Source organism: Coregonus clupeaformis, unplaced genomic scaffold (genome assembly GCF_020615455.1).
Source record: "Coregonus clupeaformis isolate EN_2021a unplaced genomic scaffold, ASM2061545v1 scaf0331, whole genome shotgun sequence".
Taxonomy (NCBI): Eukaryota; Metazoa; Chordata; class Actinopteri; order Salmoniformes; family Salmonidae; genus Coregonus; species Coregonus clupeaformis.
The window spans coordinates 191,194-217,662 of NW_025533786.1; the positions used below are offsets into that span (position 1 = coordinate 191,194).

Genomic DNA, 26,469 nt, shown 5'->3' on the forward strand with positions numbered 1-26,469 from the left:
GGCAAAACGTGGGACATGTCTGTGGATGAGCTGGAAGCATTCATTGCGCTCCTGTACGTCCGAGGACTGTACGGCGGAATGTCCACGCCTTTGGAGAGCTTCTGGAACGAAAAATATGGGGTGATTTTTTTCCCGAGATACCATGCCACGGAACAGCTTCAGAGAAATCATGCGATACCTGGAAACTGACAAATTCGCCCTGGTATCAGAAGTTTGGGGCGCGTTTGTACAGAACTGTGTTGCCTCTTACAAGCCAGGAGTGAACATTGCCGTTGAGGAGCAATGGTTCGCCGTAAAAGCTAAATGCAGCTTTACGCAGTACATCCCCTACAAGCAAGACAAGTGGGGCATGAAGTTTCGGTTGGCAGCTGACGTCGATAGCAAGTATGTGCTGAATGTCTTTCCATATCTGGGGAAAGGTGAGCAGCCTGAAAATGTGGTGATGCGACTTGTGGAATCTTACCTTGGTGAGGGGAGAAATGTCAACACGGACGATTTCTTAACCTCACTGCCATTGGCAAATAAGTTGATTGACAAGAACACAAGCTTAGTTGGGGTTATTGAAGCGAGCCGGGGGCTGCCTCCCTCTGTGAGCAACCAGGCACAGGCAGAGCTGTTCTCCACAATGGTGCTGAAGCACGACAAAGCGACACTTACGGTTTACAGATGTAAGCCAAGAGAGAACGTCTGTATCCTGAGTACTATGCATCCGACAGTTGCCATTGGTGGTGACACAAAGAGAAAACCAGAGACGCTGACGCACTACAACAACACAAAGGTATGTTAAAACATTAGGCTATTGCGCACCTAGCCATACACCTGCCATGCACGGTGCTCTTCTGTTGTAGCTAAATAATTCTAACTTATAGTACTGTATTCTATTCCAGGTTGGTGTGGATAAGATGGCCAGACAGTTCACGGTGAAAGCAGCTACCCAACGCTGGCCTGTTGCCGTATTCTACAACCTGCTTGACCTGGCTGCTATCAACGCGCACGTTTTGTTCACCCTATGCACTGGTAAGACAATGCCGAGGAGAGAGTTCATCATGCAGCTGGCATTGGAGCTTCGTGAGAACCACATGATGGCCAGAGGCAAGGCAGCAGCGCACGACGTGCCAAATGACGCACTACGGCTCTCCGAGAAGAAAAGACAGTGCCAGGTGCATTATTGTTTTACATTTGCTCATTGTACACTTTATTGAGCTGACTCTTGGCCCATTTAGTCCTATTGACAGTGCGTATTTTGGATACACCTATAGCCTAATAGCTAGCCTACTTAGACTACAGACTAACATAAGAAAGGCTGTTATAAAAAGAAGATGCTTCTATATTTCAGTTACTGTGAATGTGATTTCTGTATCGTTCTTTTCGCTAAAATCTAATAATAAAATGGAGTTACCATTTAAAATCTGGTGTTTCTTTCCCTCAATAAAAACAGAACAACCTAGGCTATTATAACGGTCTAAAACTCTAAATGTAGTCAAGCAGCATGGCCTATGGCAGGGTCACCGGAAAACCTGTGGCGAGGCGGCATTTGCCACAGCGCTTTTCAATCTTTTGGTTTAGTTTATTAAAATACAGTATGTGAATGGGATCAAATTTGGTTTATATTCTTGTGACACCAATACTTTTTCAATCCAAAATTATTCACTTGAATTTATCAATAAACACAATAGCTGACAGACTGTGAGTAATAAACTGTGTTTATAAGGCCTGCAGTTGCATAGGGCAGAACTATACGATACAAGCCTGCATAAAGCAAGCTCAGCCCTGTGCGTTTCATTGTCCATCAAGTTGCTTCTCTGTGTCTGTGTATAGGAACCCCCCCACACACACACACACACATTTTATCCCCCCACCACATCACTCTGGGTCCTGGGTGACAGCTTTGGTATAGGCCACACAGGCTAAACTCATGAAATCTATACCTAGGCTAAACTTTTAGAATGCAACAGAGCCTAAACCAAATGATGACTTGTCTTCTGCAGAAGGAGTGTTTACTTATAGTATATTCAGCTACTGTACATAGTTTAGCAACATTTTTTACATTTAAGTCATTTAGCAGATTATCCAGAGCGGCATAGGCCTACATTATTATTTTTCATACTCCCCGTGGGAATCGAACCCACAACCCTGGCGTTGCAAACGACATGCTCTACCAACTGAGCTACATCCCTGCCGGTCATTCCCTCCCCTACCCTGGACGAAGCTGGGTCAATTGTGCGCCGCCCCATGGGTCTCCCGGTCGCGGCCGGTTACGAAGTAGGATCTCTAGTAGCACAGCTAGCACTGCGATGCAGTGCCTTAGACCACTGTGCCACTCGGGAGTCAATCACAACATCAGTACACTGACTGCAATTATTTGAATTACAGTGTTTTAATTTAATTGATAGATTTTAATTGTTCAACAAATATTGATTTCCATGACCATCATAGCCTACATAGTCTTACCAAAAACTCCGGTAAACTTCGGTAAGAACGTCTGGTTACCTTCCAACAGATAGGTGCACTGAAAATACACTGACCAATCAAATCCTTGAGGGGGAAGTTCCGGATCTTTATTTTGACGGAGAGTCTCTGGCTTCGGAACTGGGCAATGCAACCTGGAGAGGATGCGGCTGCTTGGCGGATGGAAGGGCAGCACTGTCCCGTGTGAGGTCGAGTTGTGTACGTTGTTTGAGGTTCCTTGATTGGTGAAGCGTGTAGAGGCCAACCGCCGATAAACCCCACTGAAGAAGAAGAAGAAGAAGAAGAAGAAGAAGAAGAAGAAGAAGAAGAAGAAGAAGAAGAAGAAGCGTGTAGAGTTCATCCATAGTTCGGGGGAATGGGGAATGGCGCCGTGTAGTGCGCAGGAAATGGAGAAAAGTTGGTGAAGTAACAGCTGTGCTGGAATGCGAACAATATGGGTGTCAGTTCTGATGGTATGGAGCGGGAGGATGAGGGTCAAGGACCGGAATGGTCTGTAGTGGAAAGACATAGGAAGAAAAGAGATCATGATATAGAAAGCAGTGGAGCATCTAGTAAAGAAAGCATAAAGAGGGCCAATGTAGGAAGCAAGAGTAGTGATGTGTTGGAGTGGAAAGTGGTGATAGTGTTTGATGAGACCACAGGGCCTCACTTACACCCTATCCGACTAACTAATACCATAGAGAAAGAGATAGGTGAAGTGAAATTAGCTGGGTTCATTGGAAATGGTAGATTGTTAATATTGTGTGGTAGCCAGGCTCAGCAAGAGACGATTTTGAAAATGGAAAAGCTTAATGGGAAGAAGATTAAAAGCCATCTCCCTGGTGCGTATGCTAGATTGAGGGGAGTTATCACTGGAGTCCCAATATCTATGTCCACATATGATATTAAAGAAAATGTGAAGGGAGGCAGAGTGATTGAGGCCAAAAGGTTGATCAGTAGGAAAGAGGGTCAAAGAAGTGAAAGCTTATCATTGATGCTGAGGATAGAAAAAATATTGCCGGGAAAAGTACAGATAGGATTCCTTAGTTTCAATGTTAGAGAATTTGTCCCATATGCACTACAGTGTTTTAAATGCCAAAGAATGGGGCATGTAGCTGCTCAGTGTAAAGGAAAGAAAAGATGTGCCAAGTGTGGAGGGGCACATGATTACGGTGAATGTGGAAGCAATGTGAAGGTTAAGTGCTGTAATTGTGGGGGAGAACACAGTGCAGCATTTGGTAGATGCCAGGTGCAGAGAGAGGCTAGAGAAGCTCAGAGATATAGGATCAGTCATGATGTATCTTATGCAGAGGCCGTAAAACAGATTGGTAGAACTACAGTGCGGACTGATGGAGCTTACATAGATGTACCTGTAATAAGTGGACCTACTGTCGGGGGTGGTGCTTCTGCTGGTCCTGGCATCGTTTCGAGGACTGTTCAGAAATCTTGTGCTCATGAATGTGCGGTGTCAAAGGACACTTTGATAATGAATAAAGTTGACTTCATGGCTTTTATTGGCAAGTTTATCAATACGACTCAGGTTGTGGAAAGCAGAAATGCCAGGTTAAAGAGATATTGGGGTAACAGATGTTACTGTTGAAATGGTTGTTGACATGCTGAACAATCCTAGGGTGGAGTGTTTCAGCATGATATAGATAAAGTTTAATGGGGTTGGGTAGGGGTTTTGGGGGATGGGGGAGGGTACGGTAGAAGTTAGGGATTTATTTGGTTTTGAATTTTATTTTCAAGGTAGTACAGAATTGGGCAGATCATGATTGATCGTACATTCCAGCACAGTAGGTGGCGGCATGCTCTTAAACGATTGTTTGCGGACCCCCAAAAGAAGAAGAAGAAGAAGAAGAAGAAGAAGACGACGACGACGACGAAGGCTGCTTCGTAATCACTCACCCCTAGCGCTTTCTCGAAAACGTGAATTTATCGAGACGAATTGGTTAAATAGAATAAGGGAGAAAAGCAAGTAAGTATAGAACTATGGAATTGCATTAGTTCGGTGTTGTTTTTGTAATTTACAGCAAAGAAACGTGGAATGTTATGAATGCTAGCCTGTACATTATCGTAGCCATTTACTGTAGCTTTTAGCTATGGAGTGTAGCTCAGTTGGTAGAGCATGTCGCTTGCAACGCCAGGGTTGTGGGTTCGATTCCCACGGGGGGCCAGTATGAAAATGTATGTACTCACTAACTGTAAGTCGCTCTGGATAAGAGCGTCTGCTAAATGACAAAAACAAAAACAAAAATTAAGCTGCCTCGTTCTACAGAAACAGTAGATAGGGCAGGAGCCTATGAGCCGTTCCGGCTCGCACAAGCCAAGGCACTTACTAACTTGGCTAGCTACCTAGCTGATGTTTACATGACTAAAACAATGGATAGCCAGCGATAATGGCTAGCTAGCAAAGACTGTTGCCTTAATTTCACAAGGTAATGTTAGCCTATTTTAAAGTAATACTCTTCAAAATCAAGGTTTGAAAGCACCAATGATGAGCTAGCCTGGGTACCAGTCAGTTTGTGCCATCATGCCACTACTTGTCATGCCAAACTGTTTGGCATATGTCACGGAGTACAAGGAGTGTAATGTTAACACAAACAGATACCCAGGCTACCAATGAGAAGCTGAGGTGGAAATCTTAGCAAGAATAATTTGTGGTTTAACATGTTAATGAATCATTTCCCATATGAGAGGCAGTGCAATTTAAGGAGTAATAAATAATATATATGGCAGTACATCACTGATATAGTGTACCTATATGCACACAGTACCAATATTGCTAATCACAATATTATTTGTGTTTTAAAGGTCAATGGTTGGTTGGTAGCGGGACCTCCCTGCAGCCTTCATCACGTGAGGGACCAGCTAGCCTGCCTTACAGCATTCTACACAGATTCTGTCTCTGGAGAAATTGGAGGGACACAAACGTTGGTAGTAACAGATCCACCCCCTCTGAATCCAGGGAAATGTTTTCCCCTGGGAAAAAAAAACAATTGACTGAACAAAGGTAAGATGATCACATTCACCACACAATAAGAACAGATGACCAGATCAAAATGAGTCTATGGAAAATGAATGTGTCATTTGGAATACACAGTAGGGCATGTTCATTGAAGCGTTACATTTTACATTTTAGTCATTTAGTATTTCATATTGCACAGAGACCTGCACTATAGAAAATAAGAAATATTTTTTTTGCCAATTTGACAGAAAAGTCTCTGCCTCCCATGTGGGGGAACTCCGCAATAAGTTAAAAGCCATCCTGAAGAAAAAGTACCAATGTCCGCCAGGGGGGGAAACTGAGCATCCATTTTATATACATTGCGATCTCCACTATCAAGCTGGTGAAAGTAGCAAGGTGAACCAACATGAGTATATTTTAACTCAGCCAGACTACAGGAGAAGACACCAAGCAACATGCTCATCCCTAAACTCAGAAGTCGATGAGCCTATCAGAACAGCTCTGACAAAGGGCGTCTCTGGTATTGGCAAAACTAGCCAGGTGCGTAAGATCATTCTTAACTGGGCAGAGGGAAAAGGAAACCAGGAAGTCCAACTCATATTTCCCCTTCCTTTCCGGGAGCTGAATTTGCTGAAGGAGAGACTGAGTCTGATTGAACTTCTTTACGAGTTTTTCCCAGAATTGAAAGAACCTGGAATTTCCAACTTGGAGAACTGCAGAGTTGGGTTCTTCCTTGACGGTCTGGATGAATTCCGTCGTCCTCTCGACTTCAATAACTGCCTGATGGTGACCGATGTCACAGAGGCTTCCTCCGTGCCGGCACTGCTGACAAATCTCATTATTGGTAATCTTCTTCCCTCTGCCGCTCACATATGGATTACATCCAGACCTGCGGCAGTCAGTCGCATCCCTCTTCAATACATTGACAGAGTGTCAGAAATCGAAGGCTTCACCGACTCACAGAAAGAGGAGTTCTTCAGGAGAGCAATCAATGACAAGGACCAGGCCAAAGCTGTTATCACCTACTTGAAGAACTCGAAGGGCCTCTACGACTTGTGCCAGATACCTTTTATCTGTTCGATCTCAGCGTCCATACTCGAGAAACAGCCATATGTACCCGACAAAACATGCGACCCTGTCGCACTAACTCCATTATTCAACGAGCTACTCGTCCTGTTACAATTGAGGCGCCGCAATGTAAAGATGGTTGATGAATTGGGGGAACTAGCCTTTAAGCAATTGGTGAAAGGCAACACAGTTTTCTACGAGGAAGACCTACGAGAGTGCAACATTGATGTCCAAGTGGCAGCCATGTACGCAAAAGTGAACATACCCATCTTCAGGGAGGATATTGGGCTGCACCAAAAGAAGATGTACTACTTTGGGCATACTACCATCCAGGAGTTCTTCGCCGCAATGCGGTTTCTTCAATCTGTTGACGGCCAAGACGAAAACCATGCTGACGACCGGAAAACCCAGATCGAGAGAAGTCTCTGGTTTTTCAGAGATGCCAACCACCTCAAGAGTGCGGTGGACCTGACTTTGCGGAGCAAGACCGGACATATGGACCTCTTCCTTCGCTTCGTCCTCGGCATTGCGCAGAACTTTAACCAGATGTTCTCAGTGGCTGGTTTCAGCCCGTCTACTGCCCTTCCGGAAATGTTAGTGTACATCAAGAAGAAGGTCATGGAGAATCCCTCTTCGCCGAGGACCCTCAACTTGCTGAACTGCCTGAGGGAACTGGAAGACTACTCTCTAGACAACGATTGTGTGTGCTTTCTCAAGACTGGAATCCCCCCAGATGCCAAATATCCACCTGCACATTGGTCCGACCTGGCCGCTCTGTTAGTGGCATCGAAGTCTGGGTCGACAGACATGTTTGGGTTGGAAGTAGAGAACAGAGGAGACAAGGAACTTCTGAGGATGCTGCCAGTGATCAAAGCTTCCCAGAGAGCCATGTAAGTACATGGTCATTTAATAATACCAGCTATTGTACAGTGCCCTCCACTAATATTGGCACCCTTATTAAATATGAGCAAAACGGGCTGTGAAAAAAATGTCTCTTTATCCTCTTGGTCTTTCATTCAAAATATTTACAAAAATCTAACCTTTTAATTAAAGTAAAATAATTGAAAGAAAAAATACATTCTTATCATAAAACAAATTTCTCTCATATGTGAGCCACAATTATTGGCACCCCTTTATTCAATACTATGTGCAACCTCCCTTTGCCAAGATAACAGCTCTGAGTCTTCTCCTATAATGCGTGATAAGGTTGGAGAACACATGGCAAGGGATCTGAGACCATTCCTCCATACAGAATCTCTCCAGATCCTTCAGATTCCGAGGTCCAAGCTTGTGGACTCTCCTCTTCAGCTCATCCCACATGTTTTCTATTGGGTTTAGGTCAGGGGACTGGGATGGCCATGGCAAAACCTTGATTCTGTGGTCAAAACCTTGATTCTGTGGTCAGTGAACCATTTTTGTGTTGATTTTGAGGTGTGCTTTGGATCATTGTCCTGCTGGAAGATCCAACCATGGCCCAGTTTAAGCTTCCTAGCAGAGGCAGTCAGGTTTTGATTTAATATCTGCTGTACATGATGGAGTCCATGATACCATGAATCCTAACAAGTTGTCCAGGGCCTTTGGAAGAAAAACAGCCTCACAACATCAAATATCCACCACCATACTTCACAGTGGAGATGAGAGACTTTTCAGCATGGCCATCTTTCTGTCAGCGCCAAACCCACTGGTGTTTGTTTCCAAAAAGCTCTATTTTGGTCTCATCTGACCATAGAACCCGGTCCCATTGAATGATCCATTTACGTTTGGCAAACTGTAGGCGCTTGAGTTTGCTGTTTGATGACAGCAAAGGCTTTTTTATGGCAACCCTCCCGAACAACTTGTGGTTATATAGGTGTGGCGTCTGATCGTAGTTTTGGAGACTTTCTGACCCCAAGACCCAACTAACGTCTACAATTCTCCAGTTGTGATCCTTGGATATTTTATGGCCACTCTAACCTTCTCCTCACTGTGCGTGTGGGCAATATAGACACACGTCCTCTTCCAGGCCAATTGTTAACATCTCCAGTTGCTTTAAACGTCTTAATTATTGCCCTGATAGAGGAATTGGCATTTTCAACTGTTGAGTTATTTTCTTATAGCCATTTCCTGATTTGTGCAGCTCAACAACCTTTTGTTGCACATCATTACTGTGTTCTCGGGTCTTTCCCATAGTGATGGATGACTATGGGAACTTGACCTGTGCGTCACCTCATATTTATACCCCAGTGAAACAGGAAGTAATGGCTTACCACTTAAGTGTTCATAATCACTCAGGTGAACTTAACGTAAAATATGAATGGGAATATACTTCAGTTAGATTTTACTCATAAGAATTTCTAGGGGTGCCAATAATTGTGGCACGTGTTTCGGAGAAAAATATTTCATTTATTTCACATTTATTTTAGCCCGTTTTTCTCATATTTACCAAGGGTACCAATATTAGTGGAGGGCACTGTATATCGATATGAAATGTCCGTAACGCACAAGATAATTGTCATCAAAATGATGTAATTCAAGTTTGTTGGGCTCGTCTTACAGTTTTGGTGGTTCAAGTGGCTACTAGTATGACTTCTAATGTTCTTTTTGATTCCATAAACCCTCCCCACCAGGCTGTCATATCACAACCTGACTGAGAAATCCTGTGAATGTCTGGCCTCGGCACTCACCTCAAAGGTGTCCAATCTTAAAGCTCTGGACCTGAGTTTCAACACGCTGAAGGACACAGGAGTGCAGCTACTGGCGACCGGCCTGGCCAAGCCACACTGCCGACTGCAGAGACTGAACCTGTCCGGCTGCAGGGTGAAACAGGATGGCTTTGCCGCTTTGGCCAAAGCTCTCAAATCCAACCCCTCGCACCTGCGAGAGCTGGATCTGAGCGGCAACGAACCGGGAGAATCTGGGATGTTTCTTCTCGTTGACGGACTAAAGGTTGTTAAGTGCGAACTGCAGATCCTGAAGTGAGTATTGAATAAATTAGTATTAAATATATGTCCACAGAACCTGTTGTTCTGATTATGTGTAGGCTTGCTTTACCCCCACTTGTAATATCCTTCGGTAAGGAAATACAGTTGTTGTCTTCTAATTTTATTTTAATCTTTATTAGGCTTTCAAACTGCAAGCTGGGCCTGGTGCTGTGCCAAGCTCTGGCAGTGTTGCTGGTAGACAACCCCAGACACCTGAGAGAGCTGGACATCAGCATGAACAACCTGGGAGACGGGGGGGTGGAGCTGCTCATGGATTTACTGAAGTTGACCCAGATATACAAATTAGAGTGAGTACCAATAACGGACTGAATGTGTATTGCGACCACACACTGAATCAGAAGTCGAATATTCACTGTAATAAATGAACCATCTCCTTTCAACCAGGTTGTACTGTTGTCAGCTCACTGAGAAATGCTGTGAGCACATGTCTGGATGTCTGGTGAACATCCCCAGTCTGAGGGAGCTCAACCTGAGCAACAACAACCTGAAGGACGAGGGGGTCAAGATGCTCTGCAACGCCTTCGGACTGCCCGGCTGTCAACTGGAGAAACTCAAGTAAGCTAGCTAGCTCACGGAGAGTTGTGCCCATGTACACCAGATTAAATCAATTTAGACCATTTTGGCGCTGGCCGCCAGTTTGCTTTGCCGGCCATATGAGCTGAATAGCACAACAGATTCAAACTTAGCGAATTTGTATATGACATTTGGTATTTTTGCTATCTTAACATTTTCCAAACTCTTTGGAACACATGCATATTGAAGAATAAAATAATTGACTCATTAATAAATTAATTGACATTGAAGAGTGTTGCCCTTCTTCCGTCTCTTCAGTCTGGCGCGCTGTGGCTTCTCGTCTGGAGGCTGTCGTTGGGTGGCTGGAGGGTTCAGTTTTAGCCCCACCTTCCTCAAACAGCTGGATATCAGCAGGAACCACCTGGGTGACTCAGATGTTGCCGCGTTCTTCCTGTTCCTCAAAACGATATGCTTTTCACTGGAGACCCTACGGTGAGTACAGTGATTAGACTGTACAATTGTAGAAGGCCTAACTGTTCACCATTGATTAGTTTAGTTGATAGATATATTTTATAATTGAAATGGCACATCAGTGAACAAAACTACTGAGGATTTAAAGGGACAGTACACTCAAATCAAATGAGACTACTTTGGATGTCTAAACATTTAACAATCTTTGATTTTGGACTGTAATTTTGTGTGTATTTGTAGAAAATTTGCTCATTGTTCAAATGTTAAATTGTCGCCCCCCCACACACACACAAACCTAGAGTGAGTGACTGTAAGCTGACAGAGCTATGCTGTCCGGAGCTGGTCGAAGCTCTCAGCTCCAAGCTCACCAACCTGAAAGAGCTGGATCTCTCTGGAAACGAACTGGGAGACAGCGGTGTAAAAACACTCTGCATGGGACTGACCTCAACAACCTGTAAACTGGAGAGACTGTTGTAAGAAACATGTTGACAGTGTTCATACTGTATTATAAGGATATTCACAAAAAATGCATTTATAATGCCTTGTTGAATGAGGTGAAGTGAATATCCTCTGTCTCTCCCCCCCAGTCTGAGATGCTGTGGGATCACAGTAGAGGGCTGCTCCTCCCTAGCCTTAGCCCTGAAGTCCAGCCACTCCAGCATCACAGAGCTAGGCCTGATGGGAAATGACACGGGAGAAGATGGACTGAGAATTCTCTCTGCCATCAGGGACGACCCACGCTACAAACTACAGACTTTAGAGTAAGTACTGGTGCCATCGAAGCTCAAAGTTACCTGTTAATGTTATCATACAAACAGTGTAAAATGTTTTTTTCTTTCTTGAACTTGAAAGATATTCTCTAGTTATACTCTAGAGATGCTGCCCTCTTGCTTTAGCTTCTTTGAGAAATGTTACCAATAGGTTTTTGTCTACGTATTCATAATTTGTAGGCCTACATTAGTGCGATGTAATGAGCTTGGCCTACAGGTTTTATTTGTTATTAGTCCATTTGTTAAAGTTATTCTTCTTTCCAGAATAAACGATTGAGAGTGGCTTTGCTCGCTGGAGGTGGTTCTCGGCTCAACCTTTTCCCAAATCTGGAGTGAAGTTACTTAATGAGGAACACTCTGGAGTGAAGATACAAAAAGATTGGCTCACAAGTCTCGACACACAGTACTTTCAGGTGAACAGTAGGCACTTGACCTGCTTTGGACCAAATTGACTGATTCACTGACTTTTGAACCCTTTTAAAGTGCCTTAGTGTCATGCAGTGAGCTGTATCCTGGCTGCTCACACTTGAACAGAAGGCCAATGATTATTAACCTAGAAACAGATATTGAGGCTGAAATGACACACACAGTGTTACTAACTCTGTTCCTCTGGTCTTGCTACAGTATCAACCCATTTAGCCTTTGCAGAAGCTTTAGAATATGTTTTGCACGTCAATATGTACACCAGAATGTATAGCCTTTGTAACAGGCACCTCTGCTCCTCACACACACGTGACCGGCCTCTTGAGAACATTGTCTTAGCCAACTACGGTATGAAAAGCTAGCAGTTTGGTGGAGTGAGGTTACGAATCCATTTCAGTCACGCCTTCTCTGAGGGAGAAGGATGATGCAGTGTTTTTCTTTTTAACACTGGCACATTACCTTGGTTTAGTCTTTTGTTTTTCATTGTTTTTTATTTCTTTTATTTCTTTTGAAAGTGCGTTTTCATCAAGATGACCAAATGTATCAGAGAATGTATACAGTAGTACAACTCTGGGTTGATTTACTATTGTTGGGTTCAATGTACATTTTACCCAAATATACCTAGCTACAGTGAGGGGAAAAAAGTATTTGATTCCCTGCTGATTTTGTACGTTTGCCCACTGACAAAGACATGATCAGTCTATAAATTTAATGGTAGGTTTATTTGAACAGTGAGAGACAGAATAACAACAACAAAATCCAGAAGAATGCATGTCAGATGTTATAAATTGATTTGCATTTTAATAAGGGAAATAAGTATTTGACCCCTCTGCAAAACATGACTTAGTACTTGGTGGTAAAACCCTTGCTGGCAATCAGAGGTCAGATGTTTCTTGTAGTTGGCTACCAGGCTTGCACACATCTCAGGGGGGATTTTGTCGCACTCCTCTTTGCAGATTTTCTCCAAGTCATTAAGGTTTCGAGGCTGACGTTTGGCAACTCGAACCTTCAGCTCCCTCCACAGATTTTCTATGGGATTAAGGTCTGGAGACTGGCTAGGCCACTCCAGGACCTTAATGTGCTTCTTCTTGAGCCACTCTTTTGTTGCCTTGGCCGTGTGTTTTGGGTCATTGTCATGCTGGAATACCCATCCATGACCCATTTTCAATGCCCTGGCTGAGGGAAGGAGGTTCTCACCCAAGATTTGACGGTACATGGCCCCGTCCATCGTCCCTTTGATGTGGTGAAGTTGTCCTGTCGCCTTAGCAGAAAAACACCCCCAAAGCATAATGTTTCCACCTCCATGTTTGACGGTGGGGATGGTGTTCTTGGGGTCATAGGCAGCATTCCTCCTCCTCCAAACACGGCGAGTTGAGTTGATGCCAAAGAGCTCGATTTTGGTCTCACTTTCACCCAGTTCTCCTCTGAATCATTCAGATGTTCATTGGCAAACTTCCGACGGCCCTGTATATACAGTGGGGAGAACAAGTATTTGATACACTGCCGATTTTGCAGGTTTTCCTACTTACAAAGCATGTAGAGGTCTGTAATTTTTATCATAGGTACACTTCAACTGTGAGAGACGGAATCTAAAACAAAAATCCAGAAAATCATATTGTATGATTTTTAAGAAATGAATTTGCATTTTATTGCATGACATAAGTATTTGATACATCAGAAAAGCAGAACTTAATATTTGGTACAGAAACCTTTGTTTGCAATTACAGAGATCATACGTTTCCTGTAGGTCTTGACCAGGTTTGCACACACTGCAGCAGGGATTTTGGCCCACTCCTCCATACAGACCTTCTCCAGATCCTTCAGGTTTCGGGGCTGTCGCTTGGCAATACGGACTTTCAGCTCCCACCAAAGATGTTCTATTGGGTTCAGGTCTGGAGACTGGCTAGGCCACTCCAGGACCTTGAGATGCTTCTTACGGAGCCACTCCTTAGTTGCCCTGGCTGTGTGTTTCGGGTCTTGTCATGCTGGAAGACCCAGCCACGACCCATCTTCAATGCTCTTACTGAGGGAAGGAGATGGCCCCATCCATCCTCCCCTCAATACAGTGCAGTCGTCCTGTCCCCTTTGCAGAAAAGCATCCCCAAAGAATGTTTCCACCTCCGTGCTTCACGGTTGGGATGGTGTTCTTGGGGTTGTACTCATCCTTCTTCTTCCTCCAAACACGGCGAGTGGAGTTTAGACCAAAAAGCTCTATTTTTGTCTCATCAGACCACATGACCTTCTCCCATTCCTCCTCTGGATCATCCAGATGGTCATTGGCAAACTTCAGACGGGCCTGGACATGCGCTGGCTTGAGCAGGGGGAGCTTGCGTGCGCTGCAGGATTTTAATCCATGACGGCGTAGTGTGTTACTAATGGTTTTCTTTGAGACTGGTCCCAGTTCTCTTCAGGTCATTGACCAGGTCCTGCCGTGTAGTTCTGGGCTGATCCCTCACCTTCCTCATGATCATTGATGCCCCACGAGGTGAGATCTTGCATGGAGCCCCAGACCGAGGGTGATTGACCATCATCTTGAACTTCTTCCATTTTCTAATAATTGCGCCAACAGTTGTTGCCTTCTCACCAAGCTGCTTGCCTATTGTCCTGTAGCCCATCCCAGCCTTGTGCAGGTCTACAATTTTATCCCTGATGTCCTTACACAGCTCTCTGGTCTTGGCCATTGTGGAGAGGTTGGAGTCTGTTTGATTGAGTGTGTGGACAGGTGTCTTTTATACAGGTAACGAGTTCAGACAGGTGCAGTTAATACAGGTAATGAATGGAGAACAGGAGGGCTTCTTAAAGAAAAACTAACAGGTCTGTGAGAGCCGGAATTCTTACTGGTTGGTAGGTGATTAAATACTTATGTCATGCAATAAAATGCAAATTAATTACTTAAAAATCATACAATGTGCAAAATCGGCAGTGTATCAAATACTTGTTCTCCCCACTGTATGCTTTCTTGAGCAGGGGGACCTTGCGGGTGCTGCAGGATTTCAGTCCTTCACGGCGTAGTGTGTTACCAATTGTTTTCTTGGTGACTATGGTCCCAGCTGCCTTGAGATCATTGACAAGATCCTCCCGTGTAGTTCTGGGCTGATTCCTCACCGTTCTCATGATCATTGCAACGTCACGAGGTGAGATCTTGCATGGAGCCCCAGGCCGAGGGGGATTGACAGTTCTTTTGTGTTTCTTCCATTTGCGAATAATCGCACCAACTGTTGTCACCTTCTCACCAAGCTGCTTGGCGATGGTCTTGTAGCCCATTCCAGCCTTGTGTAGGTCTACAATCTTGTCCCTGACATCCTTGGAGAGCTCTTTGGTCTTGCTATGGTGGAGAGTTTGGAATCTGATTGATTGCTTCTGTGGACAGGTGTCTTTTATACAGGTAACAAACTGAGATTATGAGCACTCCCTTTAAGAGTGTGCTCCTAATCTCAGCTTGTTACCTGTATAAAAGACACCTGGGAGCCAGAAATCTTTCTGATTGAGAGGGGGTCAAATACTTATTTCCCTCATTAAAATGCAAATCAATTTATAACATTTTTGACATGCGTTTTTTTTTTTTGTTAATCTCTCACTGTTCAAATAAACCTACCATTAAAATTATAGACTGATCATGTCTTTGTCAGTGGGCAAACGTACAAAATCAGCAGGGGATCAAATACCTTTTTCCCTCACTGTACCTCTATTGGTAATAATGGTTAAAACAAAACGTACTAATGGGAGGTATAACTACAGAAGCTTTCAAACTTTGGTCATACATTTTAGGTCTGGTTTCCAAATGTGTTTGCACCTACTGCAACAGTCTGGTTGATGCCGTATTTCAAGTTAAACAAGTGCCTTTTGAGTTGTGTGATTGTGTGTGACACAGTTCTCTACTATTTTTCTCCTCTGCTCTTGTAATGTTCTTTCACAAATACCTTGTAGAACACAGCAGTTTTTGTTAATAATATAATAATAATAATAATAATAATAATAATAATATGCCATTTAGCAGACGCTTTTATCCAAAGCGACTTAGTCATGCATGCATAAATGTTTTTTGTATGGGTGGTCCCGGGGATCGAACCCACTACCCTAGCGTTACAAGCGCCGTGCTCTACCAGCTGAGCTACAGGGGTTCTGGTCAATGCTATGAACTGAATGTTAATACCAGAACATCTGTTGGAAAATATATACTATTATTAAAGTCATTGTATTCTATTCCACTCAAAACGAAAATCTTAACCTAAACTGGTAAGTACAGTGTCTGTTTGAGTGTGCTTGTATGGGTGGTCTGTTTGTGTGTAAATGTATACAAAATTCACAGCTCTGTTTGACAATCATACGTCTCATGTTCACAAATTGTTACAATGTTACACATTAATGACGGTTTGGCCTGATTCTCTGATTGTTATGGTACGTCACCACCACCTGGTGGCGAAAAACACGAATTTCTCCACGAGGGGGTTAAACTAATGACGTATGTGAAGCCAATAGCGGCAGCACCAACTACTGCGTCCCTAATAATAAACCAGACAGCATCTTTTGATCCACGATCACTGGGCGAATTTTGACGAGCGCCTCTATATAAATTCAGGTATGATACCATTTTAGCTAACAACAAGCTAAAGTATTTACAAACCGTGGGCTGCATTTTTAAATGTGTGCTGTGATATATGTTCCGACAAGGTCGGTTTAACGCTGGATGTAATAGTGTTATGCAAGGCAGTCGGCTTGGATATATTGCACAGTCTCCATGTGGAAATTACAATAACAACGCGGCTGACACTATTAGCAAAATAATGAGGTTGTTCGCTAATGTAACATGGCGCCGTTTAATACCCCCCTCAGGTATATCTCTATCAACCGACGCTGTAGCCTTATGTGTTTGGGTAACGCGAAATAGTTACCAAGACAGCAAGATGCATGCATGACAATGGCGTCAATATTCGCAAAACTAAGGCAGTAGTCTGTTAATAGCCTACCTATTGCTGTCCCGCAATGTCTTTCATTGCTTCATAGGAGCAAATAAACATGTAATATAATGGTCACAATATCATTCTTTTGTCAAGTTTTTACAACTACATAAAATGTTCCTTGTGTGTTTACATGGTATTTCTTTGATATCTTGTTAATAGCCATGTTATGTAAAAAACCCTTTATTTCAGTGTCAGTTGTAGCAGGTGTTTAGGGGAGTGTATGAGGAGGGAGGGGTTACCTAGGTAAAATTTGCATTTGTCCCAAATGGCACCCTATTCCTTATAGGCTATAGTGCACTATTCCCTGTATAGAGCCCAGTACACTAAACATGGAATGCAACCTTGATGTATATTGATTGATTGACTGGCTATTGTTTCTATGACTGCCTCTTGAAATATGAAACGGTCCAAATACTGTTTGCACCCACCAGTATCCAGTGTCATCATGAACATGGCAGGGCAGGCTTTGAGAACCTGGAAGGAGAATAACAGCTATGTTGTTGAGAAATAGCTGCTTTTCTTTCACCTGTTCATTCTTTCAGATGTCTTCGCTCTCAAAATGGTGGCAAGCCACTCAGTCAAACGTTAGACACATTGTCAGGGAAGGGAATAGAGATAAGGGGTGTGAATGGTTCTCCGACTGAAATTATGATGTGTGAGGGAGAAGAGGTGTGTGTGTGTGTGTAATGCAATAGTCTACAAACTGTTGTGAGCTTTCTTTGTTGCTTACAGACTTATCAACTAAACAAAGCATTCATCAATTTCACAAATGTTTCTCTTCATAATACCTCCTAAAATGTAATACATTTTGCTCAGTTAATGACATTGTAATTCCTAATAACTTGCAACAGTCTACTCCAGCATCTTCCTGAGTGAACAGCTATGGGCAAGGAGAAGCTTCACATCAACATTGTGGTGATCGGCCATGTGGACTCAGGCAAGTCGACCACCACAGGCCACCTCATCTACAAGTGTGGGGGCATCGATAAGAGGACCATCGAGAAGTTTGAGAAGGAGGCCGCTGAGGTATGGAGGTGGCCAGACACAAGTAGCTAAACGAAACCACTCTTTCTGGTGGGAATGTATATAAGGTCTATCCTGTTGTTATGCAGGATCGATAAGTTGGAGTCTATTGTCAAACCTTACGCCAAGCTCTGTATTTCAGGGATATGGTATGATTCCACTTTGAATCCATACCATTGAACTGAGCATTGACTTATTTATCTCTCTATCTCTCTCTCGATTTTGTTCAACAAAGTTAAAAGAGACAAACAAACGGCACTGACTTTTGACATTCATTTGGTCTCTCTTTAGATGGGGAAGGGCTCGTTTAAATATGCCTGGGTGCTGGACAAGCTGAAGGCAGAGAGGGAGCGAGGCATCACCATCGATATCTCCCTGTGGAAGTTTGAGACCAGCAAGTACTACGTCACCATCATCGACGCCCCGGGACACAGGGACTTCATCAAGAACATGATCACTGGCACCTCTCAGGTATGGGCTGCAGACACTACCGTATCCATCTGTCACTAAACATGGACCCTGACTAAAAGTTTAGCCATGGACCTTTTTATTTGGTACATATGGGCCCCAAAACTAGAAGAAAGAAGAGCATGAATCATATTAAACATGTCTTCTTTACTCTTAGAAAACAAAACCTTTGACCAGGATTACGTTGGCTACTCTGAAAATCAAACCGTTATTCCCGGAATCCATAAATGGCACCATTTCATTTTTGTATTATGTTTGCTAGAAGAAATTGCTTATTTTTTCATGTAACACTTTATGCTTTCAAACTGCTTTCAAATGCAAACAAAATTAAACGTCATGGTCGCTCCCCGTCTCCTTCTCGCCACAGGCGGACTGTGCCGTGCTCATCGTGGCGGCGGGCGTGGGCGAGTTCGAGGCGGGCATCTCCAAGAATGGGCAAACCCGCGAGCATGCCCTTCTGGCCTACACCCTAGGGGTCAAGCAGCTGATCGTAGGGGTCAACAAGATGGACTCCACCGAGCCCAACTACAGCCAGAAACGCTATGAGGAGATTGTGAAGGAAGTCAGCACCTATATTAAGAAGATTGGTTACAACCCGGATACGGTGGCCTTCGTTCCCATCTCTGGCTGGAATGGGGACAATATGCTGGAGGCTAGCCCTAACGTTAGTATTCTTCTTCTTCTACTTATCTTTTTCCAAGGCAGGGTGACACTTTATATTCCTAGGACGCCACCTTATTACACAATAGAGTTGCAGATGCAGTCGTGCACACCTCCACTGAATTACACTGCCCAATTAGTATAATTGCAATTGGATGAAAAGGTTAGTTTTACAAGGTGTGTTAATGCATATTACTTATGTAGGCCATAACGCTTAAGTTATGCTTGTTCCTAATATTTTGTCTGTTCCCTGTAGATGACATGGTTCAAAGGGTGGAAGATCACCCGTAAAGACGGCAACGCCTCTGGAACCACCCTGCTGGAGGCCCTGGACGCCATCCAGCCCCCCTCCCGCCCCACAGACAAACCCCTCCGCCTGCCACTACAGGACGTCTACAAGATAGGAGGTGGAGATCACCTTACTGGGGAGGAGCTTGTGGGCCCCCCTGCCTTGCGGGGAGGGGCTACGCCAGTGGCTTTGGGTCAATTCCATTTAAATGGTCAATTTGGCTAGTGTGGTGCAATGAAAGCCAAAGGGTTTTGAGTTGTTTTTCAGCTCTTACATTAATTTTATTTTGATGTTATACCTTGCACTCAGGCTGTGATTCAATCCGGGCTGCGTTCGATCCGCAATCTAGCACGCTTGACATTTTACGGGAATTTACAATTAAGCTGACATCTGCAGCGTTTACCTTGAATGCGATCTCTGCGAACGCGGAAACATTTCCATTAAAAGCTACAATGTCTACAAGTGCAATCGGATTGAATCCTGGCCTCAGAGACTTGAAAGATTGCCTAAAACCTTTCATGCCTCTCTCCTCCCTCTCTCCCAGGTATTGGTACGGTCCCGGTGGGGCGGGTGGAGACGGGCATGATCAAGCCAGGCATGGTGGTGACCTTTGCCCCCGTCAACGTGACCACAGAGGTCAAGTCAGTGGAGATGCACCACGAGGCGCTAACCGAGGCCATGCCCGGAGACAACGTGGGCTTTAACGTCAAGAACGTGTCGGTAAAAGACATACGGCGAGGGAACGTGGCTGGAGACAGCAAGAATGACCCGCCGATGGAGGCGGCCAACTTCACTGCACAGGTCTGGATAGGAGAGTTAGCTGTGGAGAACATTGTGTGTCTGGATTGAAACAAGTCATACAGACACCAATTAACATGCTGTTTTTGTGTGTGTCATGAACACCATTCACCACACTTGTCCAATTCACACTACTTACTACCACATTTAAGAAGGAACAAATAGCATAGAGTCACAAAAATGACAAGTGTGTGTGTTTCCTCCCTCCTCCCCCAGGTCATCATCCTGAACCACCCAGGTCAGATCAGTGCCGGCTACGCCCCTGTGCTGGACTGCCACACGGCCCACATCGCCTGTAAGTTCGCTGAGCTGAAGGAGAAGATTGACCGGCGTTCAGGCAAGAAGCTGGAGGACAACCCCAAGGCCCTGAAGTCTGGCGACGCTGCCATCGTTGACATGGTCCCCGGGAAGCCCATGTGTGTGGAGAGCTTCTCTGAGTACCCACCTCTTGGTAAGTGATGTGTGTGTGTGTGTGTCCTCAACCCAGACCCCTATTGGGGGACAGATGACATGTACCTTTGTCATATCGATATTACAGAACATGCTCTGTTCATGAGATAAGAAGTTATCCCGTCCTTCTTCAGTCTTGGTGCTTCTCGTCTAGAACTAATCACATTTTCCATTTAGTGAAGTTGGGGCTGTTTTCAAAGTGCTACAGTTGATCACAAATGTCATTGTATCATGTGTTATAAAGCCTGCAATAGACTGAAATACGTTTATAATAAAGTCATTACAAATATGACTTACATTTGATCATTCTCTCCATCCTCCCAGGGCGCTTTGCGGTGCGTGACATGCGTCAGACGGTGGCGGTGGGCGTGATCAAGGCAGTGGAGAAGAAGGCTCCGTCCACGGGCAAGGTCACCAAGTCGGCCCAGAAGGCCCAGAAGGTCAAATGAACGTTGTGTTGGGCTTGCAACGTTAGCGTCCGCCACCGTAAAACCAACAACCCCATTACCCCCACACCTCTCCTACACACCATAGTCAAAGTCTGGTCCATGCTCACGATGCATCGCAAGAGCAGACGGAGGAAAAAAATGATACGGTATATTCTTTAAGGAAGTGTTCTGTTTTATATATGTTTTGGTCTGTTTGTTTGACTCTGTGGTTAGGATACACTATCTGAGTGGAAGACGATTTAAATATCTCCTCTAGATGTGTGCTATTGTAGTCAGTTAAACCTCAATCATTGTATTGATAGTGTTAGTTTGCATTAAACTAGCTGCTAGTTAATGTTATTAAAATGTACAACATTTTTTAAGTTGATAAATGTTGAAATGGTGTTGTGTTCCAGCTTCCAAAGATATGCGTTCTAGCCTGTGTTCCTATGGCTGCTTGCATGTTCCCGATGCACTTTCAAAAAGATATCAGATGTTAACATATTATAGCACCTTGCTTGGCTTAAAAGCTCCCTTGCACTGTTCAAACTTTATCGATACTCCTCTACACCTTATTGTATGCAACCTGTGAGCTTGATCTATATCAAAGACATTAAAAAGTCTTCAAACTTACAACATGTCTGTCATTTTTCCGCAGTCATTTAAATATGGGTTGACAGTTGAAAAATGAAAATCATTTTCAAGGTAATAAATAGCCGACACGCAGCTAAAAAACATACACTGACCACGTACACCACAATGCTCATAGGCTAGCAGAACATGTCTGTAAATATGTCACAAACATACACTTGAATTTCCTTTTTTTTATTGCTGTATGACAATAAAAGTTCCTTTAGCATTTTTCATGACGTTACAGGCTTGATGGAGCTAACTGAAATTATTACTATCGTATAGGTATGTGTACATAATTTAAATAAATTAGGATAGCGATCGTTTGAGACACTAATGACATTTCCAAAGGCCAGTTTCACGTGGTAATACATGGTCTGTCTGTGGATAAATAATGCCCAAATCAGATATATATATTTTTTTTTACAAGGGACGAAACAAAAATCAAGGATGTGCGACCATTTCAGCACAAAAGGCCAACAATTGGGTGCAAATGAACATGTTGAAATGGACAGTATATCACTAAGAAAGGCACCATATTATGTACTGCACGTTTTATATACTTCACATATTCTGGTAAAGCCTTCAATAAGGATTTAATCGACCATAAAAGTTTCTGCTAATGTTTCTGTTTTCAATGGTATGTGTACTGGGGCTTTAGATGTAGCGTACAGAACAATTTCATACTGTATTTAATGTTGTTTAGAATTGGTTTCGCTCCTTTGAAACATCCCCCTTGGTGAAACATCCAAGAGTCCTTACCTGGATCATGTTCAGTAGGCACGGAATGTTACAAAACATTTTGAAACCGATGAGGTAGCCTAGAACCTGAGGCTGAGCGTGTCCAATGAGTTATTTTTGCATTCCGTTTCAAAATGTTTTGCTACATTGTGCCCTATTGAACATGTCCCTGTTGTACCTGAATCTGTATCATTTAAAGGGATAGTCCACCCAAATTACCAAATTACATTTTAATTTTGGTACCCTGTAAATAACTCGCTGTCCCTCATTGCCATCTCTCCTTGTCCAAAGACTGCTTGAAGGGTAAGAAAAACAATACGTAATTTTGTGATTTGGGTGACTTATCCCTTTAAGTCAAAAGGTCTAATTGTTGTTAGCATTAGCCATGATGTCACTCACACTGCTTGCCATTGTGTGCAAAATATAACTTACAGATTATTAACATAACATTATATACATTCTACAGCATGTCAACTTCAGTTTAAGCAATTGAATAAGCATCCAAAACTATAAATTATTAAAAGAATTACAGCCGGTGAGTGTGATTTTGACTGAAACCATGTACTGTAAGACTGCAAGTATCTACATTTCATTAAAAGAGGGTCACTTACTCGGATAACAAAATATATTTTTGCACATTTTTCTCCCTTCATCGTGATTTGCTCTTGTGTGTTAGAAGTGACAAAAAAGTACAAATTCCAATGAGAAGAGACACAGGTATCTCAAGAAATCCCATTCAGAATGTGGATCCCTTGGTCGTCGGGGAGAAAACCCCACAGGCTGCATAATTGAACTGTGTTTTAGGCATAGAAATATCATTACTAGAACGGGCATCCCCATTCAACTGTGTCATGACGGGTGGACCGTATTCTAGTAATTCAATTTCTATGGTTTTAGCAGCTATTCCTCTCCTGTTTTAGCAGCTATTCCTTTCCCGGGACTCTATGTGTAGCAGCTTGTGTACAATGGTTATACAGTATGTATGCTATTGGTGTGTGTGTGTGACCTGTTGGCAGAATTTAATTGACCTCAAACTAGTGGACTTGGCAAGCCTATCTTTACAATGAGGTGTGTTTTGTACCATTGTATGTCCACAATAGTCTCTCAATTGAGAAACTATTATAGGGAACTGACGTGGGTGAAAACTTGGTCGTGTTGAGGCAACATTCATTTCAAAAAGCTTTGGATAACAGTATGATATTGGTTTCATGTAATCATTTAACTTGCCCTATATGCTATAGTCTTATAAGTTAGGATGCCCCACACTTTAACTGTCACTGTACATGATTGTGTATTCAAATGAAGGAAGAGTTTTCTAGAAGGGTTTTGCGATAAGTCCTATACGCGTCAACAACTTCCTGTGTTAATGAATGAAGACTTATGGGTAAGTTGTAAATACCATGAACTTTGGACTGAAAACATGCAGTGCTCATGCAGTGTCGAGATCACAGATCACTGTCTTTCAGGATCAAGTTTTGCTTGTTTCTTTTTATATATCAAAGTCTCTTTTTAATACACCTCTCCCTCTCTTAAAACCTTTATTTTCTTTGTTTTGTTTTCTTCAAACGTACTTTTAAAAAGAATAATTCATGCAATGATATGTTGATGTATGGTCGACATGTATGAAAAATACTATGCTTCTTATCAAATGAATCAACATAAAAATAAACAGAAATAACCATTATAGTCCCCTCCCTGTTCCCCCTCCCCCTCCCCCTCCCAAAATAGAATAAAGAGCATCTCTGTAAGGTGAGTCTTTTTGATTGGTCCATCTGACACGGGGTGTGTCTTATTTTAGCCGTACGTGCGGCATGCTCAGGGACTCTGTGCTCCCGACTGAGGGGGGTGTCGATGTGTTCCCGCTCCCGCTTGCCAGGCTCCTATTGGACCCCGCCAGAGCACCTAACCCCGCCCCAAGTCCCGGCCCTGTCCTCAGTAGATCTGAAGAGTAAGAGGTGGCGTCGGCTGTTCCATGGGACAGGAAGTCAAAACCAAAGGCTCCGCCCCGAGTCTCAGGGGGGAGAGGGAGGGCGTCCACGTCCCTGTCGCTGATAAAGAGGTCCTCCTCCCCCCAGCCGCCCCCGCCGCCCCCTCCACCGGGGTCCTGACTGCTGTGGGAGCCTGTGGGGGAGCCGCTGCTGCAGGGGCTGGGGGACGAGAGGCTGAGGCTAGGATGGTGGTGGCTCTCCAGGGCACTGGAGGTGGTAGTCCCCCCCTGCACCAGGTCCTGGATGGACATAGACTTGCCTCGGTCCACCTGGCTGGGGTTGGAGCCGGAGGAGCAGCGGCCTCCTCCTCCCAGGGCAGAAGAGAGGGGTACCAGGGGCTCCATCTCCAGGCTTGTGTTTCTCCTCCAGGAGCCCTCTTCTTTGGCATTGCAGGGCCGGCTGTTGCTGTTCCCACTGGACCCCCCTCTTGGCTGCCCCAGCCTCCCCAGTCTGAGGCCTTGTCCTGGGCCTAGCACACCACCGTCCTCCCTCTCCTCCGGGCTTCCACAGAAGTCCCCCACCTCCACCTCCCTCTCCGGCCTGGAGTGACCCACTGTCCGGCTGGGCTCGGGAGGAGGCGGTGGGGGCCTGGCCAGAGTAGGAAACCCCCCACTCCCAGAAACACAATTAGGAGTAAGAATAGGAGGTGAGTGAGAAGAACTTCCCCTATGGACTGGTTCTCCACCTTCCGGCAGGGTATGATGATGATGGTGGTGGTGGTGTTGAGGAAGGGGCGACGGACTGAACGAGGAGGCCGGGGGCCCCCCGGTGGAAGGTGAGGTGGTACTGGTGTTGAGGCTGAGCTCGGTGGGTGGTGCCAGGATAAGGTGAAGACCCCGGGACAGGTTTGAAGCATTGGTGGAGGAGCGGGTCACACACCCCCCCTGGCCCCCTATCCCACCTCCGGTGCTGCTGACCTGTGTAGAGCAGGTGGAGTGGTCCTTGGAGAGGATAGAGTTCTGGTAGTCTGAGGTCTGCTCCAGCTCGAACAGGGGCAAGGAGGAGAGTGTGAGGGCAGACGAGGAGCCTTTACGTAACACATGCCGGTAGATGTCCAATAGGGAGTCTAGCTTCGACTCAATAGACTGGACCTAGAGAGGGATGGATTGAAGGAAAGAAGGAAGGAGGGAGGAAGGGAAGAAAGAGTGGGAAATATAAATGAAGGTTAACACTAGCTACACAACAGAAAGAGTACTTTCACATAATTGGTAATACAAACAACATTTAACCACATTTAACCATAATACGCAAAACAATTATAATATGTTAAATAACAGTAGTTGGTAGCCCTTTACACTCATACCCGTATATGGGTTGAAAATGGAAGATTTGGGCACTGATAAGCTCCTAAATTGGAACATAGTGGCTGTACAGTAACATGCTATGCATGACGTCAGAGCTCAGGCTCTGCGCTTCACAGTGCTGTATGGGTTTTGACTGACAGCTGTTCTGAATTTGAGCACCACGCGCAACAAGAAGTTGCCCCCATCCCTCCCGGTACTTGGGCAACTTTTGAAATGTTTTGTCTGAGTGAGGGAAATGCTGTAAGTTAAGAGGACTCAATGTATTTTGCAAGATGATACATTGAGGATTATTATAATAAATACCACTTTGCTGTCATACAAGCAAGCCAAACACCGGTGAGTCCAAATGTGCACTTCACATCTCCAAATCATAAAACTCATGTCATATACAGTATCAGCGTTTATGATCAGTATGTTTGATGTAAAGATACAAGATGACATGTCGTCATACCCTGGGTTGTTCTAAACAGAATGAGCCTATGTTTGTTTATTCTGAAGAATATTCGCCACCTGAATGCACTCCTGACTCCTTTCTATGCGCACCAAAATTACAATCCATTTCTCTGAATTGCCTTGTGAAAGCCTAACACTGTAAGATCGTATATATTAACTTAGCTAGTCATGTTGGCAATAGAACAAGCTTTCAAATCATGCCCACCTGACCCAGACTGCGATTCATTTTTTGATTGCGTAAACAGCAACAGTAATTGTGTGATGGCAGGGACGCAGGGTTGTGTTCCAAATGAAACAACTACAAGTGTGCTTGCTTTGGTTCCTCAACGGCACAGCTAGGAGAGCTAAAAAAAACAAAACTTATTTGAGTCATAAAAGTGCATTGAAATTGCTTAGGATCTGTGCATACCTTGGAGAGGTGTGGCCACTTGGAGACACCAGTTAGTCCTCTTACTCAAAACCTTGGAAATGTTTTGTCTTATGTTGCACCTACCCCACATTTTCCAGGAACAGGCTTAAGTTACTGAATGTATGCAGAGTATTTTCAGATTTTGTTATCAACAAACGTGGCTAAAAGTACAGTAAAAGTAAAATACACATAAAATGAAAAGTGTAATGTTTGGATTCAGTCTCG

The 26,469-nt window shown here is 44.1% G+C and overlaps 3 protein-coding genes across 7 annotated transcripts in view; 2 read left to right on the forward strand and 1 right to left on the reverse strand.

Moving 5' to 3' along the window:
* Positions 1-4,326: 4,326 nt before the first annotated feature.
* On the forward strand, positions 4,327-12,333 carry LOC121533095 (NACHT, LRR and PYD domains-containing protein 12). The gene is made up of 10 exons (XM_041838862.2): positions 4,327-4,426; positions 5,263-5,461; positions 5,665-7,374; positions 9,091-9,438; positions 9,585-9,752; positions 9,850-10,020; positions 10,297-10,470; positions 10,749-10,922; positions 11,037-11,210; positions 11,484-12,333. Exons 2-10 carry the CDS (start codon positions 5,421-5,423, stop codon positions 11,494-11,496), a joined length of 2,973 nt encoding a protein of 990 aa, XP_041694796.2. The 5' UTR covers positions 4,327-4,426; positions 5,263-5,420; the 3' UTR covers positions 11,497-12,333.
* A 3,351-nt stretch (positions 12,334-15,684) lies between these two features.
* On the forward strand, positions 15,685-21,352 carry LOC121533096 (elongation factor 1-alpha 1). Its single transcript, XM_041838863.2, has 8 exons — positions 15,685-16,221; positions 17,455-17,629; positions 17,918-18,097; positions 18,462-18,758; positions 19,011-19,161; positions 19,588-19,844; positions 20,058-20,292; positions 20,616-21,352. Exons 2-8 carry the CDS (start codon positions 17,486-17,488, stop codon positions 20,738-20,740), a joined length of 1,389 nt encoding a protein of 462 aa, XP_041694797.1. The 5' UTR covers positions 15,685-16,221; positions 17,455-17,485; the 3' UTR covers positions 20,741-21,352.
* A 176-nt stretch (positions 21,353-21,528) lies between these two features.
* The window catches only part of LOC121532517 (potassium voltage-gated channel subfamily KQT member 5), a 119,116-nt gene continuing 114,175 nt past the window's right edge, over positions 21,529-26,469 (reverse strand). For all 5 annotated transcript variants that reach the window (XM_045214898.1, XM_045214896.1, XM_045214897.1 and 2 more), the window contains one exon: positions 21,529-25,169. In XM_045214898.1, the coding sequence (XP_045070833.1) occupies positions 23,880-25,169 (1,290 nt within the window). In that variant the 3' untranslated portion in view covers positions 21,529-23,879. The remainder of the gene's footprint in view (positions 25,170-26,469) is intronic.

Bases quoted from the DNA above. Each gene is read 5' to 3' on its own strand.
- LOC121533096 (XM_041838863.2), top strand. From the start codon at position 17,486: ATGGGCAAGGAGAAGCTTCACATCAACATTGTGGTGATCGGCCATGTG. The intron at 18,759-19,010 runs GTTAGTATTCTT...TGTTCCCTGTAG, and splicing joins TGCTGGAGGCTAGCCCTAAC to ATGACATGGTTCAAAGGGTG. The intron at 19,845-20,057 runs GTCTGGATAGGA...CTCCTCCCCCAG, and splicing joins CGGCCAACTTCACTGCACAG to GTCATCATCCTGAACCACCC.
- LOC121533095 (XM_041838862.2), top strand. From the start codon at position 5,421: ATGTTTTCCCCTGGGAAAAAAAAACAATTGACTGAACAAAG. The intron at 9,439-9,584 runs GTGAGTATTGAA...AATCTTTATTAG, and splicing joins TGCGAACTGCAGATCCTGAA to GCTTTCAAACTGCAAGCTGG. The intron at 10,021-10,296 runs GTAAGCTAGCTA...CCGTCTCTTCAG, and splicing joins TGTCAACTGGAGAAACTCAA to TCTGGCGCGCTGTGGCTTCT.